This window comes from Saccopteryx bilineata, chromosome 1 (assembly GCF_036850765.1).
Source record: "Saccopteryx bilineata isolate mSacBil1 chromosome 1, mSacBil1_pri_phased_curated, whole genome shotgun sequence".
NCBI lineage: Eukaryota > Metazoa > Chordata > Mammalia > Chiroptera > Emballonuridae > Saccopteryx > Saccopteryx bilineata.
Window position 1 is genome coordinate 315,084,862 of NC_089490.1, and position 20,704 is coordinate 315,105,565.

The 20,704-nt window shown below is 36.2% G+C and overlaps 1 protein-coding gene across 2 annotated transcripts in view; it reads left to right on the top strand.

Annotated features, from left to right (window-relative positions):
* Positions 1-453: 453 nt before the first annotated feature.
* The window catches only part of LOC136315856 (caspase-12-like), a 28,544-nt gene continuing 8,293 nt past the window's right edge, over positions 454-20,704 (top strand). Inside the window, exons 1-11 of one of the 2 annotated variants that reach the window (XM_066247656.1) lie at positions 454-714; positions 1,732-1,980; positions 3,184-3,249; positions 3,418-3,507; positions 6,944-7,029; positions 7,410-7,583; positions 8,344-8,578; positions 9,708-9,854; positions 17,810-17,919; positions 18,671-18,790; positions 19,356-19,522. In XM_066247656.1, the coding sequence (XP_066103753.1) occupies positions 708-714; positions 1,732-1,980; positions 3,184-3,249; positions 3,418-3,507; positions 6,944-7,029; positions 7,410-7,583; positions 8,344-8,578; positions 9,708-9,854; positions 17,810-17,919; positions 18,671-18,769 (1,263 nt within the window). In that variant the 5' untranslated portion in view covers positions 454-707 and the 3' untranslated portion in view covers positions 18,770-18,790; positions 19,356-19,522. Of the gene's footprint in view, positions 715-1,731; positions 1,981-3,183; positions 3,250-3,417; positions 3,508-6,943; positions 7,030-7,409; positions 7,584-8,343; positions 8,579-9,707; positions 9,855-17,809; positions 17,920-18,670; positions 18,791-19,355; positions 19,523-20,704 lie in introns of those variants that run through there. The other variant, XM_066247657.1, reaches the window with a different exon arrangement.

Consider the following 20,704-nt stretch of genomic DNA (forward strand, 5'->3'; position numbering starts at 1 on the left):
TAAAGTCTGTATTGTATTGCTTTTTCAAAAGAATAGGAAAAGATTACCAAATATGCAAACTAAACATATTATAAAATTTTCTATTGTTTCATTTTAATGTCAAGCTATTATCTTTTTAATTATGTGCACTCAATAAATAAAAAATACACACAAGTACATGAATAAACAATACCCAGAACTGACAACTGAGGATATCCAGGAAAGAGAGAGAAGAAAAGAGATAATTTATTGGGGTTTTTAAAACAGTGATCTCCTATCAAGTTGGGCAGTTATTATTCAGTTTCTTGCACCCCTCACACTTCCACATTAACACTTCACTTTCAGGGATCAGTCAGTGACTCTCCCCTCCCATTTGTTGGCTGAGGGGTGACACAGAGACAAGTAAAGGTCAATTTGACTTATTAACTGTGTTAAAAATAGACTGGAAAACAGAACCCAAATAGTGTGTGTGTGTGTGTGTGTGTGTGTGTGTTTCATTCTGTTCACTTTGTTTCTATCAAAGTGAAAAGAAAGGTTTTGTTCCTTTTTCCAAAGAAAAGAAGCTACAGATCAGAGGAAGATTTCAAATCATATTCTGGCAAAGAATGAGGGAAGTTGAGGAGCTGCAGCTTTTCATTTAAGCAGTACAAACACGCGCTTGCACTTCCGGAAGAGAGAAGGTTGCTTTCATTTTCACTGTTTTTCCTTTCAGGGAAGACGGAGCAACAATGGCTGGTGAGTGACTGCTGTTTATTCATTGTTTATGGCTGTGTTTCGGGGGTTTCAGGAGTAGGGCTGGGAGAAAGGAGAAGAGCCATGAATGGGGGACTCACTAAACAAAAACTGTTTTACTCTGAGAACGTGGGTGATGGGAGCTTGGATCCCATAACTATGCTAGCATGAAATGTTCTAGTTAGCACACTACAGCTTCTTGGAAAATAAGTTTTTCTTTAAATATGTTACACATAAATATTTTAATTAATATTTTACAACTTTATGGAAAAAAAAGTAAAGTGAAAAGAATCTGGCACTATATTTCTAAACTTTTCCTGTGATGTAAGGCTCTTCTTTGGACTCACACTAAGCCAGAATTCTGACCCGTTTTATGAGTGTTCTCTTGTGTGGATGAGAGGCCATACTGTAGATCAGAGAACCTGAAATTGCATTTCCTCCATGTTTCTGCTTTCTGTTTGAACTTTCCGTTTGCAGCAATAAGTAACCAGGTCCTAATCTCTGTATATACAGCTGCGGACAGGCCTGCCACAGAAACAAAATGCATTCTTCTACAGGTGTACCATGTTTATGTTTTACAGCTATACATATTGAATTTAATGTGCTTTTAAATTAAGCATGGGTGCATGTGACAGGAAGTAGAAAGATGATGGGTGATACAGAGACTAGATGGAGTCAGCTGCCATTAACCTTAGTAAAGTGGCTTCAAGTTTTCAACTTTAGTCCCCCCCCATAGAAAACACAGGCTTGAACAAGGTAGATGTTATTTTAAGTGTGATCATTGGCATTGCCTCAGCAATTGTTAGAAATGGAAATTTAAAAAAAATGAAATGAAATGAAATAAAAATTTGTTAGATTCACCATGATCTATCAAATTTGAATTTTTTCAAATGGGGTGGAGGCAGCCCTGGTTAGTAAGCTTTTCAGAAACTTCTTCAGCATGTGGAAATGTGAGAAACACTGGCCGAGAACCAGATGTCTAAGGCTCTATCTACATCCGAAATTCTATATTTCTCACAGACAAGAGACGGGAAGAAGATCCCATCGAGAAAGTGAAGTCCGTTGCCAGGAACATGCTTGATGGTTTTATGGATGATTTGATAAAAAAGAAAGTGTTAAATAAGGATGAGTTAGAAAGATTAGAAGATGGAGTAAACATCATTGTGAATAGAAGTGGAAGCCTAATTGAAGATCTCACTGAGAAAACTGAAACGGTAGGCAAAATACTTATGGACCGTTTCTTCAACACCAAGAAACAACTGAGCATAAGTGAGTATCTCAGGCCAAAGGGCTAGTAACTTGTTCTTTATCTACTATATTTAGACACATTTCATTTCTTATTTCGGTTTGCATGTGGAGAATGTACTATCCATATCTCTAGTACTTTCTTTGCCTTGCTTTCTTATCTAATATTTCAAAATACCCTGATTTACACTAGTCTCTAACATCTCAAAGCACTTTACACTGACGCACATTTTCTTTTTTTTAGAGACTGTCACCTTCAATCATCTCATAACATTTACTTATTCATTATAGTATAGCTACCCCTGATAAAAATGTAAGCTCTATGCATTATATATCTGTCTTCTTTGTTCAGGAGTATATCCCAAACTCATAGAAATGGCACCTGACAGGTTCTGAGTAAATATTTGTTAAAAGAATCAATGATGCTGGAGTTGTATTAAGTTTAATGAGAGTTCTTAGCTAATCTGTGCTACTCTTGCCCTATATTGTGGACTTCAGAGCTATTCCCATATATGAAATATTTAATAGAAAAACCCCATCATCTTCAGCTTAGCTATGGCTTATCATAAGGCCTATATTTCTCCTTCTTAAAGGAAGACACAGGCAATTTAAGGATAAAACGTAAAGACTGATAGTATTTTAAGCTGTTTGGACCATGTGGTCTCTCTCATAACAACTTGAAACTGCTGTTGTAGCATAAAATCAGCAATATACAATAAGTATAAAATGAGTGTGGATGGGTTTCAATAAAACTTTATTTATAAAAACAGGTGACAGGCTGAGTTGGGTCCACAGGCCATAGTTTGCTACTCCCTTCTTTATAAAAAAATATATACATGGCTATATTCAAAATCCTTGAAACTTCTCTTGGGGATTAATTTTTGTTGCTGAGAGACTAATTTTGATAAAGAGATGAATTATTCTTCTTCAGAATAAAAATGCTTTTGCAGAAAAGCTTTGATTAAAAAATAAATTATTCTTTGCTTATATAAACAAGAAGATAATTAGCCTTTCCTTGTTTTATAAAAACTCTGTCTTCTCCTTCACTTTGCAGAATGTAACATTCTTCTAAAATAGACCTAGAGTTTAGAGAACAAGCCAAATCTCTATTCATGCAGTAGACCCATGCCGACCATGGGCATTTCCTTGTAAAAGCAAGGGAATTTGAAATGGGTAGGTTCTAGAAATTTACTTCTGCTAAGATATTTTTATTTAATTGTATTTCAGAATCTCATTCTGAAAATGAGAGTGATGAGAGTGATGAATCTGAGAACAGCGAATCTTCTTCAACAGGTAACTGCCTCCAATTCTCACATCGTAGGTGAAAACTCTTAGGCTTCTAGTGTCCAAATATATTTTGGTAAAGACCTAGGAAACCTGTGTTCTCTGCCAACTTTCATCTTGGAAATAACCTTCAGAATAGAGAATTGATGCTTAATTTTTTTGTTTATTTCACTCCAGAATCTGAAAATAAAAGTGAAGAAGAAAATGAAGAACTTGAAGATGAGGAAAAAGCTAAATCAGCCGAGGCACTGGCTGTTCCTTCAACAGGTAACTGCCATCAAACCCTGTGGCTCATTGGGAACTCTCAGGCATCACTTGGCCTAACACAGCTATATGGGAACCCTATGCTATAGTGAAAGACTGTAGGTGTAGAAAATTTGTTATTTCTCTCATCTACCCATAACAAAGTCCCTCAAAATTAAGATTAACAAAATTAAGATTAAGCTTTAATTCTTTTAAGAATCTGGCAGTCAAAATGAAGATGCTAAAACTAAAGAGCAAGCTGGATTGTTCCAGGCTCTCTTCTACCCCTGGCAGGTAAATAATGACTTTATTTATGCTAAGGCATATAAGAAAGACCTTATGGTGTCTTGAAAGAGAAATGGAGTGAAATTCAAGAAATCCATGTATTATGCCCATCTGCCACTAAGTAATCATGTTCTCTGATGGCTATACGTGTATTTCAGTTTTTCTGGGTACACATTTTAAATGGGGTTAACAGTATCTTTAAAGGGATTAATAAAACATTTAAGATATAAGCAACTACCAACTGCTCAAAATATAATAAGGATGTGGTTAAGAAAAGTTTTAAGGAAAAAACAGTATGAATCATACATACTATGTGGTTACCAAAGAATCTGATGAAAACCAGGCCATAATAAAGAATGATAGTATCTAGAAAAGGAGTAGAGATAGTGTTGATTTCTGAGTACCATATCTTCTGAGGTCTGGACCAACAAAGGAATAAAAACTCTGTAATCTTTATTCATTGTCATAGCCATTCATATATTATATACATACATATATTAATTAGAAACCTACCGTATGCTATTCTAATTTCCAAGTGTATAACAATAGCAATATAAAGATCCTGCTTTTTGCATAAGTTCAACTAAATTATATAAGTTCAGGGAACATACAAGAGAAAAGAGGATTAGGCCATAGAAAAAGAAGTTGTTGGGGTGAGTGAGAGGCACACAAATCAGGTGGATAGTTACGAGACCTCTTTTGAGCTAATATTTCAGGGCATATATGAACAAGAGAGAGGGAGCTGAAACACACTCTAAAGCAAATGCAGTCCATGGAAGGGGGTGATGAGAGCAAGGATTCCGAGTCTGGAATGGTCTTGTCTTAGAAAAGGCCAGTCTGGCTGGAGAGTGGGAAATTACCGGAGTGTGGTAGGAGGGACTGTGAACAGGTCAGACTTGTTGCTGCTGTATCATTTTGGGCTTTTTAGAGTGGTGGAAAGAGTTTGGATTTTACTTACAATAGAAAACCTTTAAAAATTTTTAGCCAGAGGAGGGATACACAAGCCTAGAGTCAGACAAGCTAGCCGAAAGCTGTTTGCCTATGTCAGTTAAAATATAATAGGTTTTAAATAGTAGTTGTAGTAATAGAGATGATGACAAGGAGTTAAATTTGAGATCTCTTTTGGAGGGAGAGTCAACAGAAACTGTGGATGGATTGGGTGTAGTCTAATAATAGAAATATAGGGATCAAGGGAGATTCTAGATTTGGGGGAGGTTGGCAACTAGGTGCCAATTACTGAGATAGAGAAAACTTGTGATTGAGCATACGCTCAGGAGAAACAGGTTTGCAGGTGTGAACAAGTATTAGGAGTCCTTTGCACATGTTTTGTTTGAATCATGTGCTGCACCATCCAAGGGTAGATGTTGAATAAACAGATAGATTTCAACTGAGAAGTTCACAGAGGAACCAGGGATGGGAATAAATTGGGGGATTCACCAACATGTAGACAGAATTTAAGGTGATGGGACAGGAAGATGGGACGGGGGAGAAATATTAATAGAGAATCATAGAGGTTCCAACATAAAACAATCTACTTTTGGATATATGGCAGAAGGGGAAGAGCCAGCAATGAAGACAGATTTGGAAAGAAAGCCTGGAAAATGCAGCATCACAAAAGCCTAGGAAACATTTGTCAAGAAAAAAGAGATCTGATCAACCACGTTAAAATCTAAGAAAGCAAAAAAATGGTCAGTGGTAACCTTGATAACAAGTACTTCACTTAAGTGCTGAAGATAATAGCCAGTTTTTATTACATCCAGGAAACAAAACATGGGTTAATGAATTAAAAATAGTGAAAATAGACAAAGCCTTTAAAGAACTTTGCTGAGAAGTGAAGCAAAGAAATGGAACAGCAGCTGGCATGGAAACAGGGTCAAGGGAAGGTGTTTTTAAAAAAGGTAACTTGATAACTTGATAGGAAGGCATGCTGACATGTCAATGGGAGAACACAGAAGAGCAAGGGGAATTGATGATATAGAAGGCAAGCTGAATAGTGTCTGAGTGAAGTCCTGTGGATGACAGGGAATAGAAATAAGAGCACAAGTAGAGGTATCACCCTTATACAGGAGGAAGAACATACCTTTCTTTGTAGTAGGAAGAAAATAGTGTAGGTAAGTAGAGATCTAGATGGATTTGTTGTTTAAAAGATGAAATCATTCTTATGAAAAAATATTAAAAGAAACAGGGGAGTGTTGCACTCAGGAAAAACAAAGAACCAGTAGATACTTTATAGGTATTTTCATATTGAAAATAACTATTCATTAACAAGCAGTTATAAACTGTGACATGAGGTAGCTGGTTCAGAACCTTGGGCTTGCCTGGTCAAGGCATATATGGGAGTTGATGCTTCCTGCTCCTCCCCCTTTTCTCTTTCTCTGGCTCTCCTCTGTAAAATAAATATAATCTAAAAAAAATGTAAATTTAAAAAATGTGACAGATATCATTTATCTGTGCAAGATATCTTGCTAAATACTAAAAATACAAACATTAAAAATAAATCCCGCCCAAAGTAAAGTTACAGTACAATAAACAAAATTAACATAAAATAAAATTGTTGTATGAGCATTTATATAAAATAATGGAAAAATATTTTGAAGTCATAGAAAAATCCATGGGCTTTCACTGGGCAAAGAATTGAACTTTTTTTTTTTTTATGGTCCCAATGTGTGAAATACATAATGATACTTAGAAGGTTCACACTTCATCATGTTTCTAACTCTTTAAAAATACTTTAGAATATTTTAAGTTTCTTATTAGTTGAGATATTTCAGAGAGTGATAATAATAAAGTAAGGGTATTGTAAGTGAAGTTCAAATATCTGAATAATGTCTTGACTAGGCTAAATGAATATTAGGTTTCCTTCTGAATCTTAGATACTATGTTTATGTGAATTTAATGCATTCGGTTTGAAAGATTAGTTAATGTCGTGACCACTAATAAAAACAGAAATGTATGGTAGGGTTAGTTAAGAGGCAGAAAGGTAAAAGAAGGACTACTCAAGTTTTTATTTTAGTCATTTAAATATAAAATATTTTTTATTATATTAAACTTTTTACTGGAATGGCAGTAAGCATTTTTAAGGAGTGGGAGTCCACTCAAAAGGTTGCATAATTATAAAACAATGGATATTACCACTTAATGAGATTTTTGTTTGTTTTGTTGTTTCCTTTCTTAGTTCCTCAGGCTTTCCAACGCAATCATAAGTTGAAGCTTTGTCCTCCTGATGATTGCCATGAACTGAAGACAACAAAGGCAGAGGAGGTATTTTGCTTTGGAATAGGCAGACACACAATTTGCCCACTCAAACAAGATACTGGAGACTCCCCGGAAATTTTAGTTCTTGTTATAAATGCTTTAGAATCAAACCAAAAGGCATAATGTAGGATGAACTTATCTTAGATTTCCAGTCTTTTTCATCCAATCCTGCAATGTACTCTAAACTCCTATCCACCATCCCACAAAAGTCAAGTTTTTACTACATGTTTTCAGTTTGTGATCCTGCCTCTTTTTTCATGAGGACATAGTTTCATTCCCAAGCTCTCAAGCCATCCACTCTGTAATTGTAAAGGCCTGTTTTGTATAAAATTTGGAGGCAAAATGGAGGAGGCCTGGGCAACTCACTCTGGTTCTGTTAATTGCAGATATACCCAGTGATGGACAAGGAGGGCAGAACACGACTGGCCCTCATCATCTTCAATGAAAAATTTGATTATCTTCATAACCGAGATGGTTCTGAATGTGACCTTTCAGGGATGCAAGACCTGCTTGAAAATCTCGGATACTCGGTGGTTGTAAGAAAGAATCTTACAGCTCTGGTAATGATTCAGGAGAGTGGGACAAGCTTCCTACCATCTTAAATAGTTTTGAACTTTTTTCTTAAGCAGCTATAAGAACAAAATATATGTTATAGAAATTATGCTTGCTTCTAAGTAGGGTTCTCTAGACTTCAACCTGCTCCAATGAATGAATGCACAGTCTCATCTAAAAGATTTAGAGTAACTCCATGTAGTAGTATTTCATTAACGATGGATCTTTCTAAATGTCTCATTCTGAGAGACAACTATTACTTGATAGTATAGTGAGTCAAAAGGCCTGGGCACTGAAATTGCTTGATATATACAGAATGAGCTCATGAGACATTTAAAAATTCAATATCGTTTGTCTAAATGTAAAACCAAATATGCAGTATAAAAGAAAAAGTTTACACACACACTGACACACGTACACACACACACATAGATAGTTGTCATTCTGGCCCTGCCTATTTTAAACCTTTCCGCTGTTCCATGATAAAGGAATTTGTTAAGTGTTTATAAATTTTGACAGTAGAGAATTCTCTGCTTCTTATTGAAAACATATAGAAACTCCAACATATTAAACAGATAAAAGCTAATCCTTCCTACTGAAGACTTGTCCTGTCACATTCCTCTCGTTACATTTCATCTCTCAGCACTTTCTTACATTCGAATCACCTGATTTCTTGGTGTCTGCTCCTTTTTGTTAACTCTGTCTACTATTTGAGTACAAACTGCATATGCAGAGTTCCTTCAGAGTAATTCTGGTGTTTCTTTCCAGGAAATGGAAACAGAACTACGTAATTTTGCTGCCCGCCCAGAGCACCAGTCCTCAGACAGTACCATCTTGGTGTTTATGTCACATGGCATCCTGGAAGGAATTTGTGGGACAAAGTACAGATACAATATGCCAGATGTACTTTATGATGACATAATCTTCCAAATATTCAACAACCGTAACTGTGAGAATCTAAGAGACAAACCCAAGATCATCATCATGCAAGCCTGCAGAGGCGGTAAGTATGAGTTGGGAGAACCCAGGGAATGATCTTGTACTTTTTTTTGTATTTTTCTGAAGCTGGAAATGGGGAGGCAGTCAGACAGACTCCTGCATGCGCCTGACTGGGATCCACCTGGCATGCTCACCAGGGGATAATGCTCTGCCCATCTTGGGGCATTGCTCTGAGCCATTCTAGTGCCTGAGGCAGAGGCCACAGAGCCATCCTCAGTGCCTGGGCCAACTTTGCTCCAGTGGAGCCTTGGCTGTGGGAGGGGAAGAGAGAGAGAGAGAGGAAGGAGAGGGGGAGGGGTGGAGAAGCAGATGGGCGCTTCTCCTGTGTGCCCTGGCCGGACATCAAATCCGGGACTACTGCACGCCAGGTCGATGCTCTACCACTGAGCCAACCGGCCAGCGCCTGTACTTTGTTTTTATTAGCCTAATATCCAGCCTTACTTTTCCTAGAGATGGGTGAGAAAAACAATATTTTAGTACTACCTTTATATCCAGTCCAGAATGTGTAGTAAGTCTGTATCATTTCTAAAGATATGATAAGTAATCCAGAATAATTAGGAATGCCCCAGCCATTTATGACTAGTCAGTCAACAGGTTTATTCTAAACTTAAGTGGCATTTGTGTGGTTCACAGTCAGCAAGGCAGTTTTTTAAGTTGTAATATCCTTTCATTTTTAATAAATGCCATAAAAATAAATTGATGTAAGGCAGGGGTCTCAAACTTGTGGCCCGCGGGCCGCATGCGGCCCGCTGAACAATTTTGTGTGGCCCACAGACTAATCCACGAAGTTCAAAATATTTTGGATAAAATTAAGTAAGCCTAGGGGCCTACTTGTATTTTTCATTTCTCTAGCATCCTACCTAGTTATTAGCTTAGTTAACAGCAGTTGTGATGCGAACTACAGTTTCTGGTCGTTTTGTGACACTGAAAAGTGTTGTGTAACAGTTGCCTTTTGTAGACCTAGTGTGGCCCGCCTAACGGCTGTGATCTTGCTCTGCGGCCCACATGCTGAGTTGAGTTTGAGACCCCTAATGTAAGGTATAATGGTAAAAAGATAAAATAAGATTTTTATTGTGTATCTGTGTGTATGTGTGTTCAAATATAACATCTTTTATACAACATGTATGTCTCAGGAGGTGATGGGGCTGTTTGGGTGCCTGACATGGCAGGAGCTTCTACATGTACATACAACTATACTTTACAGCGTCCCTTCTGGAGTGATGCTGTTAAAAAAACCCATGTAGAAAAGGACTTCATCGCATTCAAATCTTCAACTCCACGTAAGTGATTTCAGAGAGAATGATTCCTTAATCTAGTTATTCCTAGATTATAGGCTAAGCTATGATCATATCTTATCATTCAGATATCTACATTTTCTCTCTAATGAAATATTTTGGGGGAAAAGACCATTAAAATATTAAAATTTTCATAACTTGAATGTTAAAAGTATTGATTTTAGAGGAAACTTTCAAACTAAACAAGAGTTTGATAACGATCTAGACTTAAAATTGTCTAATTATAAATAAAATAAGAGTTTGGGATTTTGTTTATTTGTTTGTTAGATACCTAGTGGCACAGAAATTTATCGTCTTATCATGGTTTGGTACACCTAATTATTTACTAGCCATTAAATGAATCAACCAGGAAAACTATAATACTTGTTCCACACATCCTAGAACCTCTTGAACTGTTATTTGAAGACAGTCTTAGGAGATCAGTTAACATTATCCTGACTTGACTTCAGGATAAGGTAGCCAATAATTGAAAATCATTCTTTGGTAGAAAAGTCATGGTGCAAGAATAGAAGGTAGAAATAGATAGAAGGTAGAAATAGAAGATATTCCTGATTGCTCATGGTTTGGTCTGTAGGAAATTATTTAACAGCCATCAAAAATATTATTTTAGCAAGCATTTAGAATAAGGGCAATTTTTATTTTTTTATTATTTTTATTATTTTTTAATTAATTAACTAATGCTGTTTACATAGTTTCTAGTGTCCTGAATGCATCCCCCGTATTCCCCTCAACATCTCCTTTGCCCCTCTCCTAACAGTGCCCTCCCTACTTCCCTTCAGGTTTATCTCATCCTATCATCCCCTTTCCCTCTGTCCTCTTTCCTCTGGTCCATTTGATTCCTCCTTTGTCTCAATTCTGTTCCTCAGTTCACATTGTTACTTGGATTCCTCAAATGAGTGAGGTCATATGATATTTTTCTTTCTCTGCCTGGCTTATTTCACTTAACATAATAGTTTTCAGGTCCATTCATGTTGTTGCAAAAGGTAATATTTCCTTCTTTTTCATGATCCCATAGTATTCCATTGTATATATGTACCACTGCTTTTTAATCCACTCTTCCACTGTCAGACACTTGGGCTGTTTCCACATCTTTTCAGTTGTGAAAAATGCTGCCATTAACATGGGGGTGCATTTCTTTTTTTTGAGTCAGTGATATGGTGTTCTTGGAATGTATTCCTAAGAGTGGGATAGCTAGGTCAAAAGGCAGTTCCATTTTTAATTTTTTGAGGAATCTCCATACTATTTTCCATAGTGGCTGCACCAGTCTGCATTCCCACCAGAAGTGCAGAAGGGTTCCCTTTTCTCCAAATTCTCGCCAGCATCTGTCATGTGCGCCATTCTGACTGGTATCACATTGTGGTTTTAATTTGCATTTCTCTAGTGATTAGTGATGTTGAACATTTTTTCATCTGTCTATTGGCCATTATATATCCTCTCTGGAGAAGTGTCTATTCATTTCTTTTGCCCATTTTTTCATTGAATTGTTTGTCTTCCTGGTGTTGAGTTTTACAAGTTCTTTATAAATTTTGGTTATTAACTCCTTATCAGACATATTGTCGAATATATTTTCCCACTGTGTGGTTTGTTGTTTTATTCTGTTCATATTGTCTTTAGCTGTACAAAAGCTTTTTAGTTTGATATATTGTAGTCCCATTTGTTTATCCTATCTTTTATTTCACTTGCCCATGGAGGTAAATCAGTAAATATTTATATATTGCTGAGAGATGTCAGTGAGCTTACTGCCTGTGTTTTCTTCTAAGATGCTTATAGTTTCAAGACTTACATTTAAGTTTTTTAACCATTTTGAGTTTATTTTTGTGAATGGTGTAAGTTGGTGGTCTAGTTTCATTTTTTTTTTTTTTTTGCAGATAGCAGTCCAATTTTCCCAACACTATTTACTAAAGAGACTGTCTTTACTCTATTGTATGCTCTTACCTCCTTTGTCAAATATCACTTGTCCATAAAGGTGTGGGTTTGTTTCTGGGTTCTCTGTTCTGTTCCATTGATCTATATGCCTATTCTTATGCCAATACCAAGCTGTTTTGAGTACAATGGCCTTGTAGTATAACATAATATCAGGAAGTGTGATATCTCCCACTTTACTTTTCTTTTTCAAGATTGCTGAAGCTGTTCATGTTCTTTTTTGGTTCCATATAAATTTTTGGAATATGTATTCTATATCTTTAAAGTATGTCATTGGTATTTTAATTGGTATTGTATTGAATTTATAAATTGCTTTGTGTAATATAGACATTTTAATGATGTTTATTCTTCCTAACCATAAACACGGTATATGCTTTCACTTGTTTGTATCTTTCTTGATTTTTTTATCAATGTTTTATAATTTTCTGAGTACAAGTCTTTAGTCTTCTTGGTTAAATTTACTCCTAGGTACTTTATTTTTTTGGTTGTTGCAGTAGTGAAGGGGATTGCTTCCTTAATTTCTTTTTCTGACAGTTCATTGTTGGCAAATAAAAATGCCTCTGATTTCTGTGTATTAATTTTATACCCTGCTACCTTGTTGAATTTAGTTATCGAATCCAGTAGTTTTTTGACTGAAAACTTTAGGGCTTTCTATATACAGTATCATATCATCAGCAAATAATGATAGTTTTACTTCTTTTCCAATTTGGATGCCTTTTATTTCTTCTTCTTGTCTGATTGGTGTAGCTAGGACTTCTAGTACTATGTTGAATAAGAGTGGTAAAAGGGGGCACTGCTGCCTTGTTCCTGATCTTAAGGGGATTGCTTTTAATTTTTTCCCACTGATTATGATGTTGGCTGTGGGTTTGTTATAGATGACCTTTATCATGTTGAGGTATGTTCCCTGTATTCCCACTTTGCTAAAAGTTTTGATCATGAATGGGTGCTTGATTTTATCAAATGCTTTTTCTGCATCTATTGAATTTATCATGTGGTTTTCCTCCTTCCTTTTGTTTATGAATCACATTGATTGATTTACAAATATGATACCATCTTAGCCTCCCCAGAATAAATCACACTTGATCATGAAGTATCATAAGTATCATTTTTTTCATGTATTGCTTGATTTGGTTTGCTAGTATATTGTTGAGGATTTTAGCATCTAAATTCATCAGGGATATTGGCCTATAATTTTCTTTCTTTGTGTTGCTTTGCCTTGTTTTGGAACCAGAATTATGCTCACCTCATAAAAGGAGCTTGGAAGTCTTCCTTCTCTTGAATCTTTTGAAATAGCTTGACTAGGATAGGAGTTATTTCTTGAATATTTTGTAGAATTCACCAGTGAAGTCATCTGGCCCAGGGCCTTTGTTTGTTGGGAGTTTATTTATTTATTTATTTATTTATTTTTATTCATTTTTAGAGAGGAGAGAGAGAGAGAGAGAGGGAGAGAGAAGAGAGAGACAGAGAGAGAGAAAGGGGGAGGAGCTGGAAGCATCAACTCCCATATGTGCCTTGACCAGGCAAGCCCAGGGTTTCGAACTGGCGACCTCAGCATTTCCAGGTCGACGCTTTATCAACTGTGCCACCACAGGTCAGGCCTATTTGTTGGGAGTTTTTAATAACTTTTTTATATCATTTGTTGTAATTGTTCTGTTTAGGTTTTCTGATTCTTCCAGATTGATTTTTGAAGGATTATATGTTTCAAGAAATTTGTCCATTTCACCTAGGTTTTCTTACTTTTTGGTATACAGTTCTTCATAGAATTTTCTTAGAATATTTTGTATTTCTGTTGTGTCAGTTGTTATTTCTCCACTCTCATTTCTAAATTTATTTATGAGTCCTCTCCCTTTTTTTCTTGGTGAGTCTGGTTAAAGGTTCATCAATTTTGTTTACCTATTCAAAGAACCAGTTCTTGGTTTCATTGATCCTCTGTATTATTTCTTTAGCCTCTGTGTCATTTATTTCCACTCTGTTATTTATTATTTCCTTCCTTCTACTACTTCTGGGCTTAACTTGCTGTTCTTTTAGATGCAGGGTTAAGTTGTTTATTTGAGCTTTTTCTAGCTTCTTAAGATATGCCTGTAGTGCTATGAACTTCCCTGTCAGGACTGCTTTCACAATGTCCCCTAAATTTTGAGTTGTTGTATGCTCATTATCATTCGTTTCGAGGAGTTTTTTTCTTTTCTGATCTTATTGTTAACCTATTTGTTATTTAATAACATGCTATTTAGTTTTTATGTGTTTGAGTATTTTTTAGTTTTTCTGTTGTGGTTGATTTCTAGTTTGATGCCATTGTGATCAGAGAAAATTCTTGATTTGATTTCAATCTTCTTAAATTTGTTGAGACCCCTGTTGTGTCCTAACGTGTGTTCTATCCTAGAGAATGTACCATGAGCACTTGAAAAGAATGTATATTCAGCTGCTTTAGGGTGAAAGGTTCTGAAGATATCTATTAAATCTAGTTAATTTAGTTGATCTAGTGTGTTCTTTAAGTCTGCTGTTTCTTTGTTAATTTTCTTTCTTGAGGATCTATCTAGTGATGTTAGTGGGGTATTGAAATCCCCTACTATTATAGAATTGCTGTTGATCTCGCCCTTTATGTCCATCAAAGTCTGGCTTTATATATTTAGGTGCTCCTATATTAGGTGCGTAGATATTTATAATGGTTACATCTTCCTGTTGGATTGCTCCCTTTCTCATTTTGTAGTGACCTTCTTTATCTCTTACTAGAGCCTTTGTTTTAAAATCCATTTTGTCTGATATAAGTATTGCTAATCCAGCTTTTTTTCATTTCCATTTGCATGAAACATTTTTTCCATCCTTTTACCTTCAGTCTATGTGCATCTTTTGTTTTGAAGTGTCTCTTGTAGACAGCATAGTATGTGTCCTCTTTTCTTATTCACACAGCTACCCTATGTCTTTTGATTATATCATTTAATCCATTTATATTTAAGGTTATTATTGATATGTAGTTGTTTATTGCCATTTTATTCTTTAAAGTTATATTCCTCTTTTACTATATTATTTTCCCCCTTTGTTCTGTTTACAACAGGACCCTTGACATTTCTTGTAGCATTGGTTTAATGTAATGAATTCCTTGAGTTTTTTTTTTGTTTGTTTGTTTTTGTCTGGGAAATTTTTTATTTCTCCTTTAATTTTAAATGATAGCCTTGCTAGATAAATTAGTCTTGGTTGTAGGCTCTTGTTCTGCATTACTTTGAATATGTCTTGCCATTCTCTTCTGGCCTCAAGTGTTTCTGTTGAGAAATCGGATATCATCCTTATGGGGGCTCTTTTGTAGATGAAAGTCTTTTTTTTCCTCTAGCAGCTTTTAATATTTTCTTTTAATCTCCTAGCTTTGGTATTTTAATTATTTTGTGTCTTGATGTAGATTTCTTTTGGTTTCTCTGTATTGGAATTCTCTGTGCTTCTTGAACTTGTGTAACTTTTTCCTGCATCAATTTAGGGAAGTTTACAGCTATGATTTGATTGAACAAGGTCTCTAATGCTAGAACAAGGGCAATTTTTAAAACTTAGATTGCACAATTTGTAGGGTTAAATGCTCTAAAGTAGTTATTGCAAACTTTAATGTGCATACATAGAAATTACTTGGGAATCTTATTAAAATGTAGAAATCTGATTCAGTAGGGCTGAGGCAAGGCCTGAGATCCTTCCTTTCAAATAATCTATATGCTGATGTTAGTGCTGTTGGTCCATGTCCATATATGAATAACAAGGAATTAGAACACCCTCTGAGTTTAGACTGATGAAATAGGAAAAGACAATGAAGGCCTCTGCACATCTGGAATAGTTCTAATTAATTTTATTTTATATATTAGAGAATAGATATTTTAAAGAAGAGCTCTATACCTTTAAATGTAATTAAAAGGCCATGTATAGCCTCTAAGAGATTGTTTAATTTAGTTGAGAAACTAAATCTAATATGTAAAATGCTTGCATTCATTTTTTTCTTTGTATTTTTCCAAAGTGAGAAGCTAGGGAAGGGCAGACAAAGTCCTGCATGTGCCCCATCGGCATCCACTCAGCATGCCCACCAGGGGGCAATGCTCTGCCCATCTGGGGTGTTGCTCTGTTGCAACTGTAGCCATTCTAGTGCCTCAGCACCCGGGTCAACTTTTCTCCATTGTAGCCTTGGTTGCAGGAGGGAAAAGGAGATAGAGAGAAAGGAGAGGAAGTAGGATGGAGAAGCAGATGGGTGCTTCTTCTATCTACCCTGTTCAGGAATCGAATCCAAGACTTCCACATGCCAGGCCGACGCTCTACCACTGAGCCAACCAGCCTGGACTTTGCAATCATTTTTTATACACATAACTAGGTGCCAGGACTGGGCTTGGTGCAGACATGTGATACACAATTATAATAGACATAGTCACTAGACCTTACAGCATGTACACAGCCAGCTTAAAACAGCAGAAATTAATTGGGGGAGGGATATACACATGACAAAGAAATAATGACTGCCATCTGCGATAGTGCTTTTAAAAAAACTGTGCTCACATTTGAAAGATGAGGGGTTAACCAAGTCAAGGTAGAGAGAGAAATATTCCAAGTGGAAAAAGAAATGTACACATAGGACCTGAGAAAGAAAACAGTTTGGAAAACGGGCCAGTGAGGACTGAGCAAGGAGCCAAAAGAGAATATAATACTTTATGCTAATAGTAATAGGACATTTTAATAAAATTTAAGAAAGGAAATGATAATATTTTGATTTTTAAATGATTATTTTAGAGCTTTTTGGGGGAACAGATTACAATTAGTAAGAGTAGATATAAAGATATAGGTTAAAATGCTATTGTAGTATTACAAGCCACAGGCAATCATGATAGTCTTAGAATGAGGTAAGTTGTTGGATCAAAGAAATAATTAGTAGATATAAATTAATATGACCTGGTGGTTTGGTAGGTATAGCAGATAAAGAAGAAGGGCTAATAGAGGCGACTCAAGTTTGCAAGTAGATGACTGTGATGCATTCATTCAAATGGGAATCCTATAAGACAGGCTGAGATGTCTTTGGCATATTTCAAGATAAAAAGAAGAGTAAAAGTTACATAGCTGTATTTTTCATAGAGAGACCTATGTGAGAATTTTAGGAGATGCTTGCTTAAGGATGATATTTAATTACCTAAAAAAGGATGACATTTTCTAGAAATAGAGAAAAGATGAGAGGAGATAGTACATTTGAGGGTTGAAGAAGTTCAACATCAGAGATAGAAGTATGGTAAGAAAATAAAAAAGAAAACTAAGAGTGTGTTGTCAGAATTAACAAGAAAGATTTTGTTGGAATTACCAATAGTTTCTGATGTAAATGAGAGGTAAGGTAAAAGTGAAGACAAATAAATTACCATTAGACATAATGACTTGGAGAACATGAGTAACCTTGCAGAAAGTCATTTAGTAAATATAATGTGGGAGGGAGAAGCTAGACAGAGTTACAGGGATGAGAAGGTTAGAAGTAAATGAAGATGATGAGTAGAGACATATGTGAGAAATTTAAGTATAAAAATGAAGAAAGGAAAGTAGCTGCAGATAAATTATTAGAACATTTGCTTTTTTATGATAGAAGAGATTTGATCACATTGCAATAGTAAAGAGAAGTAGAAATTTGAAAGATCTTCACACAACTAAATTGTATGTGTAAAAAATTATACTAGGAAACAATATGGATGAAGGGAAGACCCAGAATCAAAGAATGTAAAAACCTGGATTCTTTTTTCTATTATTTATTAAGTGCTGAAAGGACTTGGGTTCTTCTCCTCTACTTGCAATCCTAAGGGCCATAATTTTGGCTCTGCCACTAAGACGGTCAAGGGGACTTATGATTGAAGGTTTATGATGGTTTTCTTTGGGCTGCTATAAAAACCTTTATCTGGATGTGACCTCTGTTTCTCCTCCAAAGTGCCAAAATCAAAACTCTGTCTGAAAGCTACAGCTCTAGGAGTCTTCCACACTTAAACAAAGGCCACAACTCCCAATACTTTTATGCTCTCTATTTACAGATAATAGTTCTTGGAGAATGGATGGAAATGGCTCTCTTTTTATTGCCCAAATTATCTACCACTTTAAAGAGTATTCCTGGTGTCATCATTTAGAAGAGATTTTTCGAAAGGTAGGGATTTTCTTGTTCTTTTAACATATGCTCAAGAAACCACTTGCAAAATGTTTTTAAGAATCCTGAAGCCCAATTCTGCTTGATGCTTCTTCCTGCACTCCAAGTTTATTTAAAGAGGAAGTTTTTTGAAGTACTACATAGAACCAGTATGACTTTCTCTGATTCTGATAGTCTTACTTATTCAGGGAATGCTTTTAAGGATTCTATTTCCCTTGTGTATGCACTATATCCAAGGAAGAATTAAAAATTTCTTCTGTTTATACTTTCTGGCAGTGGTCTTAATATATACTATAATTTTTCTCACTCCTAAGTGAAAAGTTCAAAATTTTTAAGAAAATTTCTAGGCTTTGGCTGGTTGGTTCAGTGGTAGAGCATCAGCCTGGCATGTGGATGTCTTGGTTTGATTCCTGGTCAGGGTACACAGGCAATGTGACCATCTGCTTCTCCATCCTCCTACCCCCTACTCTATTTCTCTATTCCTCCTCCTGCAGCCTTGGTTCAGTTTCAGTTTACTCATGCGAGTTGACCTCCTGGCCTTGTGTATAGCTCCTTGGTCTTGTCTCAGGCACTAAAAATCAATCAGTTGTTGAGCAATGGAGCAACAGCCCCAGATGTACAGAGAATCACCCTATAGGGGGCTTGCTGGGTGGATCTTGTTCAGGGTTCATGCAGGAGTCTGTCTCTCTGCCTACCCTTCTCTCACTTAATTAAAAAATATATTTCTAAGGATTTTCTTTGCTTAGTTTAGGTTCAACGTTCATTTGAGACACCAAATGTACTGACCCAGATGCCCACGATTGAAAGAGTATCCCTGACACGGTACTTCTACCTCTTCCCTGGGAATTAAGCCTCATATGCTGTGTCTCAGGTAACTGTATCCAAGAAGTGGACTTGGGTGCTTCCTGCTCAGAGTCTGTTCATAAAGTCTAGATAGAATGGAGGATAATGATAGAGTGCCTCTGCCCAATCATCACTAAGATTCACCTTATCTGCCTTTTTTTAATGGTCCTTAGGGAAACCCTGGCTTTATTTGCCTTTGACCATGGTATAATAATTGCATAAAAAATGATAAGTCCAGCTATAAAATCCTTCAGTACTTATTTCTCCCAAAACCCTACTCAGTGAGTAAAAAATATTTAGTTCTGATGCATGCACAAAACAAAATAATTGTACCCGTTCTGTACAGCTAGTGTTTGGCTTCCTTCTCAGATGTTACATCTTTTTTCTGTTTGTGATGAGGCCTGCTAGTACCACATTGTCAGCTGACTACTATTGAATCTATGCTGAGGCAGTGGGGCCCTAATACAGATCTTCTCATTTGGGCATGATAGATACATAGCTCTTTTGTGAAAATATGTCTCACAGTAGAGATTAGTTTACTAATATCTTACCTCCAGTTACTAATTGTCATGTTCTTTTTCTACTTTTTCCAGGAAAAATGAAGGAATTATGGTCTCTTTCAATCTATTACTTTAAAAGGTCAATTTTTGATCAAGAGTATTTTTGTACCTAACTTCCCACTGTGCACCCACCATAAATGCAAGGCTAAAATTACTATTATACTGTTTAGTTAATGCTCAATAAAATTCTGTTAAAAGCATTTTTTGTTTTCTTATTTTATCATAAAGATAAGTCATGCTCATTAAAAATAATTTTTAAGTATAGAGAAAGATAAAAAGATTTTAAATAAAAAACAATACTTCTTAACCTTTTTGCAACTCTATTTTTAATAAATTCAACTTAATATTTTAAAGTTCTTTAATTTTGTACAATCAGTTGTTTCTATTTTCTTTTAATATTTTGTGATAACCATCACTAATACAATAAAAATACCCTAAATATTATTTTTGATTTTGTAATATTCTGTCAATCATTATAATACATATTATTTAAACTTTTATATGCTTTTAATGTCCTTTTCAAAATTTATTTCCTACAGTGTGTGATGATGAATATTTTTATTATTATACTTTGTCTAGATATGTTTATTTTCTTTCTTTTTTACTATTAAGTGAGAGGTAAGGTGGCAGGGAGACAAAGACAGACTACTACATGCTCTACAACTGGGATCCAGCTGGCAAGCCCGCTACAAGGTGATGCTCTGCTCATCTGGGGCTATTGCTCCACTGCTCAGCAACCAAGCTATTTCAGCACCTGAGGCAAGACCATGAGCCATCTTCAGAGCCTGGGGCCAAATAGCTTAAACCATTTGAGCCATGGCTACAGAAGAATAGGAGAGAGAGACAGAGAAAAAGAGGAAGAGGGGTTAAGAAGCTGATGGTTGCTTCTCCTATGTGCGCTGACTGGGAATCTAACCTGTGACTTGGCATGCTGGACTGACGCTTTACCACTGAGCAAACCAGTCAGAGTCTGTTTATTCTCTTTCTTTCTTTTTTTTTTTTTGTATTTTTCTGAAGTTGGAAATGGGGAGGCAGTTAGACAGACTCCCGCATGCGCCCGACCGGGAACCACCCAGCATGCCCACCAGAGGGCAGTGCTCTGCCCATCTGGGGCATTGCTCTGTTGCAACCAGAGCCATTCTAGCGCCTGAGGCAGAGGCCATAGAGCCATCCTCAGCGCCCAGGCCAATTTTGCTCCAATGGAGCCTTGGCTACAGGAGGGGAAGAGAGAGACAGAATGGGAGGAAAGGGGGAAGAGTAGAGAAGCATATGGGCGCTTCTCCTGTGTGCCCTGGCCAGGAATCGAACCTGGGACTCCTGCACGCCAGTCCGACACTCTACCACTGAGTAAACCAGCCAGGGCTGTTTATTTTCTTATAATG